This window comes from Asparagus officinalis, chromosome 10 (assembly GCF_001876935.1).
Source record: "Asparagus officinalis chromosome 10, Aspof.V1, whole genome shotgun sequence".
Classification (NCBI taxonomy): domain Eukaryota; kingdom Viridiplantae; phylum Streptophyta; class Magnoliopsida; order Asparagales; family Asparagaceae; genus Asparagus; species Asparagus officinalis.
This window is the reverse complement of record NC_033803.1, coordinates 3073303-3080550: the sequence shown is the minus strand read 5'-3', so window position 1 is coordinate 3080550 and position 7248 is coordinate 3073303. Positions and strand designations below refer to the sequence as shown.

General features: G+C 32.8%; 1 protein-coding gene across 1 annotated transcript in view; it reads left to right on the top strand.

The window, feature by feature from the left end:
* The window catches only part of LOC109825770 (5' exonuclease Apollo), a 9157-nt gene that overhangs the window by 647 nt on the left and 1262 nt on the right, over positions 1-7248 (top strand). The window contains 3 exon segments of the mRNA XM_020392658.1: positions 1-174; positions 1349-1557; positions 6963-7070. The exon segment at positions 1-174 is cut by the window's left edge and continues 11 nt beyond it. Coding sequence (XP_020248247.1) covers positions 1-174; positions 1349-1557; positions 6963-7070 — 491 coding nt within the window.

Below are 7248 nucleotides of genomic sequence, written 5' to 3'. Positions count from 1 at the left end.
TCTGCTGCCCCCCCCCCCCCGCCGCTCTCTTCCCTTTCAAGTTCCCGGGCTTTGATCCGTCTCTGCTCAGGGTGCTGGAGGTGGGGTCCACAGCCTCCCTCTCCCTCGCTTCCCCAACTTCCGGTGCCAAGGTCGAGGTCCGAGTTACCGCCATCGACGCCGACCATTGCCCTGGTACTTTGAAACCATGTTGTTGAGATTGCGTGCGGTACTTGGCTAGGGTTTTGAGTTTTGAGGTATCAGGTCGCTGATGCTGAGGAGATTCTTGTTCGTTCCTCAATTCTGCTATAATTCCCCTATAAACTACGTGATGTAGAGTGATATGATTCTAGCGATTTGTCTCTTTTTTAAGAAACTGGAAGAACTTTTGCAGCAATTAATTGTTGTTGTTAGTTTGTGGGCTACGTTAATTGGGATCAATAGTTCCACTTCCATCACGTTATATATCCGCATTTACATAGTGATGATAAATTATATGCTCGCTTATTTAGGTCGGTTATGGACACAGGAAAAAATTGACCATTCTGCCGTTTAGGCGTTTAGGCGATTATTCTTTTGGATGCAAATGCGTGGTTGATTGTTAGTTTGTTGTATGTCGGATTCTAATTTGATAAAATGAGTAGTGTCACTAGAAGTTGAAATTTGAGTGACCCTTTTATTTGGATTTTGTCCTGAGTTCTTGACAGTGCATTTCTGATTCAACCTAAGGTTCATGTTTTTACATAGTTCTGATGAAATTAGTAAGCTTCCTACTACAAAACTAGGAGCTTTTGAGAAGTGCATGATTTGCAAATGATCTTATTGTTGGAGAAATGGAAGAGCTTATTTGTTATTGTTTTGCCTCAGCACACGGAAATGCGAGGAATTTTTGCTTATTTATAGTAGCGTACCCCCCCCCCCGCCCCCCCCTTGCTTCTTCACTGGACACATATTGGATTTGCTCTTCTATATTTCTCATTCTTCCTTGTCTCAGTTAAATTTCTTGATTTACTACTAATCTGGGTGTTTTGATGTGATACTTTGAGAAGTCAGTTTCCTTTCTTTTGGATGATGTAATAATTCCTTCATTTATTATATTGGAAGCTACTAGTAGTTGCTGATAGCGTCGGGTGTAAAGGTGGATTCCACGCTCTCCCTTTCTAGAAGGAGGAAGTTCCTCCTTTTATAAGCATTCTTCAGGGCTTGAATCCATGATCACTCTTGTCAGCGCCCAACACTTTACCAACTTGCTACTAGATAGATGATATATATGTGCCATTAGTTACTTCATAGACTCAATCAGAAAGCAATTTTTCTTTATTTTTTTTCTCTTTTGTTTTAAGTATTCAGTCACCTTGTGCTTTGCCAGGTGCTGTCATGTACTTGTTTAGAGGAGAGTTTGGATGCATCCTTCACACAGGGGACTTCCGTTGGGAGTCAGGCAGGGAAAGGTCGCAGTTGGGAAAGAGAACACTTATTGACGCTCTTGATGGAGATAGCATTGATGTCCTCTACTTGGACAATACTTATTGTAACCCATCGTTTTCATTTCCTTCCCGTGAGGTAGCTGCACAACAGGTTTTTCCTTGGCCCTTGCTTCTTATTTAAGTAAAGGTGTTCCCCAGCCAAGATAAGTTACACGAAAAGAAAGTTTTTAAGAGAATCAAAAGATAAAATTTAAAAATTGATATGGTCCAATTGCTGACCTCAAGTAAGGAGGTTGTCTGGTTATTTTGTCTCACATCAAATTTAGCAAGAGGACATGTATAAGACTGATATTACATCTATGGATACTCATACAAAAACAGAATAAGCTAATTTTTCCTGTTTGGACCATACATAATGAGCTCACAGTTTTGTTCAAGTATGCACTATAAGTACAGCCCTTTGAAGTACTCTGGTTAACAAATCTGGTGAGAGCTTTAAAATTGTCTTTGCATAAATTGAATAACTCTTCATTTTCTTTAGTCGTATCTAACACTGCTAGATTATCTGCACATACAATGCATCATGGAAATGATTCTTGAAGGGTATCTGTATCCACTGGAGCATTGAAGTTGTTCTAGCTAGAGGGATCCATTGTTAATAATAATTACCTCATTGATTGCATTTGACTTTAGTTAGTCAGTGCACCTTTGTTCATTGGTATCAACAAAATAAACTGTTCCATTAGTCGTGGGTTGTACTCAAATCTATTAAAGAAGATAGATGGAAACCTAGTATAATCATTCATGTCAAAGTTTACTTGAACTGATGAAAATTGTGAATTTCATGTACTGGGTGATGGCATATAAGATTTTCCTAAGCTTCAGGTATCTTGAAATTAAAAGTTTTCTTAATGTCTAATATCTATTACGATTTTCACTTACTAGTTTCAAGCCCGTGCGATGCACGGATTTGTTTAATATACAAAAATTGATGTAGTAAAAGAATGCAAAATAAAACATTAATAATATACAAGTAGTCATAAATGATACAACCTAAGTTGCATATATAGTTTGGAAATTTAGAAAGTTTGGAAAACTTGAATCAATTTAAGATCATATATAGTTTAAAAAATATAAATGTGTAAAAACGGTATTCAGAAATATGGTGGAAGTTATTTTATTATTTATAAGGTAAAAAAATTCAAAATTAAAGTGAAATGTCAAAAAGTACCAAAAATGGATAAACTTAAAAAAATTGAAAAAAAAAATGAAAGGTTTGGAAAAATGTCAACATGGGAAAATGACATTTGAACATTTTCTGCGAGTCATATCAATATCTAAACTGTTGATAACTTTCCAAAGAAATAGGTAAAATAAAAGAGAAATGTCAAAAAACAAAGAACATATAAAAAACAATCATATAAGGGGGGTATGACATCCACCAGACGAAATTAAGAGGCAATGTAATACCTAAATCAAATAAAGTCAGTGTAAGAAAATTATATATTATTGCAATTTAAGAACATCATCAAACCATAAGGATTTTTATCGACAAAAATAGTTAATTTGCTTGCAAGAAAAAGAACATTAATATCATTAAAAATAATCTAATAGGATATAATTACCATTCTCAAGCCTTAATAGAAGGAACTAAAATAAAACAAAGGGTTATTTCAGTTTAATATCACAAAGCTTATACCAATTGAACCTCAATACCCTAAACTTACTTTTTGCCCCAAAAGATCCCAAAGTTCTCAAAAGTTTAACTTTGATTATGTAAAAATAACTGTGGTATCCAAGTTCATATTAACTTTAAAATAAATACAACTAGCTAAATAATTTCTAGGGATTTAACTCCAAATGAGCAAGAAAAGACATCTATACAGAAAAAATATAACACAAACTTACAACTAATGTATGAACAACATACCCTTTTCCACGAATAAATCAAATTACATCACTCTCCGTCTTATAGAAACAATCCTCTCTTAACAACATCTGCAGTCACATTAAATGCTCAGCCTACACACTCTTAAGAACTTCCACATGCTTTCAACAAAAGGACTCACTGTACTATTTTTTTTAAAAAAATAAGCCCAGTTCAAACAAATTCCCAAACAACATAAAATCACCAAAAAGATGAAAAGGAAACTTATTTTCCTATATTGAATCCATTAAGAGTGCTTAGCAAAGCACCAAGCTTAGAATCAAATTATGTGACCTACAACATAATTAAATAATTGCACACCGAAGAATTATTGCACAACTTAAGGGAAAAATCTCTTATGAGAATATGAAAATAATTTTCCTTTTTTATGGCTAATATTGATATGAATTGCTTACTTATGTTACAATCAATTCAAAGGTAATATAAAATGTTCGTTTCTAAGCATATTTTGTAATTAACCTATAGAGAACAAAATTCTTAAAAGGTTGGTCAATTTGGATGTGAAGCCTGTTTGAATCTTTCACATTAATCATGACTGAGTGTAAATGCTATGAAGCATATGAATGCAAATAATGGTTATATATACCAAGACTGCAACACTACCTTTAAATATAGGTTAACCTTTAGTAATTAAAAAATTAATAGAGTCAATTTACCTACAAAGTTCAAAAGTTGAATTTCATTAATAATCCAATTGCAGTAGCCTTAGTTAAAGACTTAATTAAATTGAAAAAACCTAATAAAATCACACAAATAAAGAAGATAAAACTACCGGAAATATGAAAACAAACCTGTAGTACCCTTTCCAACTGGACCTTCACAAATTCGAATAGTATTGGCGACTGTGTAACAATTAGAGGTTCGTAAAAATTTTAGTAAGGAAATGTTTTTGGCATTATCGGTACAATACAAACAAAATAGTAAAAGTGATTAAAAAACAAAGTGAAACGAACCTGCAATACTCTTTCCGATCGCACCTTTGCATATTATATTGATAGATAAAGTAAGCTCTAATTGAAATAGGGAGGGGTGTTGCATTATTGTTCTAACTGCTGATAGTAATTTTGATCCCTAATTTAACGCAGCGAAATTTCAAGTGTTGACATTTAATTTTGATAGTATATCATACCTTTCTGCTGATTTAAAGTCTAATGTTATACAAATCATGTATAACTAATGGTAATTTTACTAATTTATAAAATATATATTTCTTGATCCCTTTACATCAAATTCAGACTTAAATTACTCAATCTTGGAGAAAAGCATGATTATATTAGGATCGGCCATCTAATTTTAGATTTGCTTTTTTCGGGTGAAAAAAAAGTTACGTTTGGTTTAAATGGTCATAAAGTAGGTAGGAAATCTACACTTTTATTTATGCTGCCTCGTCAAACGAGCTCCACAATACTTCGAAGAAACTTCCTAGAGTTTGAGTGAAGTATAGAAATGGGACTGTGAATATTAACTGTTTGGTAGTCTCATTTTCTTCTTATTTTTGGAATTCGGAGGATGTTCTATGAAAGAACAAAAAAATATAATAATATAAAAATATAAAATCTCATAAATAATACTAATTAGAAAATCTTACTAATATAGTTTTGTTTGAATATGCATGACTATGCCATTATTCGTATAGATCCTATGCCATTAGAGTATTGTTTGTTTGTTTCAATATATAGCAGAAAGAATTAAACTTTTATCTCATTCTTTTTATCATTAGGCATATTCTTTGATCCAATTATCATCAATTTTTAATTTTTTTTAATGATTAGTAAGTCAAATATCAGTAAATCCCTATAAGTTTGTCCAAACGGTTATAAACGTTTGGACTAAACTCTGCCCAAACGGTTTAATCAATTACATGATATTGTTGGTAAATTATTATTCCCATCTATTGACAACTAAGAGTCATAATCAAAATTTATGAATTAAACAAATATATTTGAATTAAAAAAATAACAACCACAAAGATTCCAAATCAAAATTTATGGACAAATTTCATTTGTTTCAGCTCCAATTGAACATACTATTTAACTATTTGAACAGATAATTTCTATGATCAAATTTGATATGTTGGGTAGATTTGTTAAAATTTTCCTAGAATATAAAAAGTACACCGGTTGGTACCGAATCTTTCTCATATTCACCTCATCATCAACACGACCAGTCTGATCATAAATTGCCATTTTCTCCTCATCTCCAAGAATTTAAATCTCCTTCTGCAGTAGCTGAAATTTCTACTTAGCTTCTTGGCATATAAAGAAACAAATGAAGTTAAAAGAACAGTCCATATGGCTAGGTCGTTTATAGCATAAGAAATGACTAATACAAAATAAATCAGTAAGCACAATATCACCAGGATTCTTATCTGGATGAAGCAGCAAGGCCAACTTGTAATATGCCTTCTTAATTTGCTGTTGGGTTGCTGTTTTCTCCGCACATTCTTAAAACTCTCTGATTTTCCATAAATAATGTCAAACCTGTTAGATTTACCTGGGAAAAAAATGCCAGAAACATGCTTGCTGAAATGTCTCAGAATGGAAACTAAAACCTTCACCCTGCATCACAACTTCTTAGATCAATACATAAAGATACCAACCTTTCAAATTGCATGAAGAGTAAGTATATCAAAGTGAAAATTATATTCTTAAGTACAACTCCTTACTTCCTTTCAAATTGCATGAAGAGTAAGTATATCAAAGTGAAAATTATATTCTTAAGTACAACTCCTTACTTCCTTCCAGAGGTTGTCTGGTTATTTTGTCTCACATCAAATTTAGCAAGAGGACATGTATAAGACTGATATTACATCTATGGATACTCATACAAAAACAGAATAAGCTAATTTTTCCTGTTTGGACCATACATAATGAGCTCACAGTTTTGTTCAAGTATGCACTATAAGTACAGCCCTTTGAAGTACTCTGGTTAACAAATCTGGTGAGAGCTTTAAAATTGTCTTTGCATAAATTGAATAACTCTTCATTTTCTTTAGTCGTATCTAACACTGCTAGATTATCTGCACATACAATGCATCATGGAAATGATTCTTGAAGGGTATCTGTATCCACTGGAGCATTGAAGTTGTTCTAGCTAGAGGGATCCATTGTTAATAATAATTACCTCATTGATTGCATTTGACTTTAGTTAGTCAGTGCACCTTTGTTCATTGGTATCAACAAAATAAACTGTTCCATTAGTCGTGGGTTGTACTCAAATCTATTAAAGAAGATAGATGGAAACCTAGTATAATCATTCATGTCAAAGTTTACTTGAACTGATGAAAATTGTGAATTTCATGTACTGGGTGTACTGGGCATGGAGGTAAAGGTACTTTCAGAAAGAAAAAAAACTGGATGGCAGATAAGATTTTCCTAAGCTTCAGGTATCTTGAAATTAAAAGTTTTCTTAATGTCTAATATCTACTACGATTTTCACTTATGCTCCTTTTCATAACTGATGAGTGACGATATTCTTATTATAATATTTTTGCAAAGGAAAAAGTATTGGACACAACTTGACTTCCTTTCTTGTTCTTATTTAGTGTTTTGTATTTTAGAACTCGAATGGAAGAATATTATATAATTCTTAGAATGTTGGATTTGCAGGTTATCGAAATCATTGCTCGGCATCCTGATCATGAAGTTGTAATTGGTATCGACACACTTGGGAAAGAAGACCTACTGCTTCAGATTGCAGAAGCTCTAAATACGAAGGTACGCTTACCACTTCTATTTTTGGGGATCCGGTTGATGTTAGGCTTCATGCCAGTGATATAAATGTACCACTATGTTCTAAACTATTTTTAATATTGTCTGATGCATGTTTATGTACACTCGTATATGGTGATTTTAACCTATAGGTGTGTATTATTATTATTACTACTACTACTAT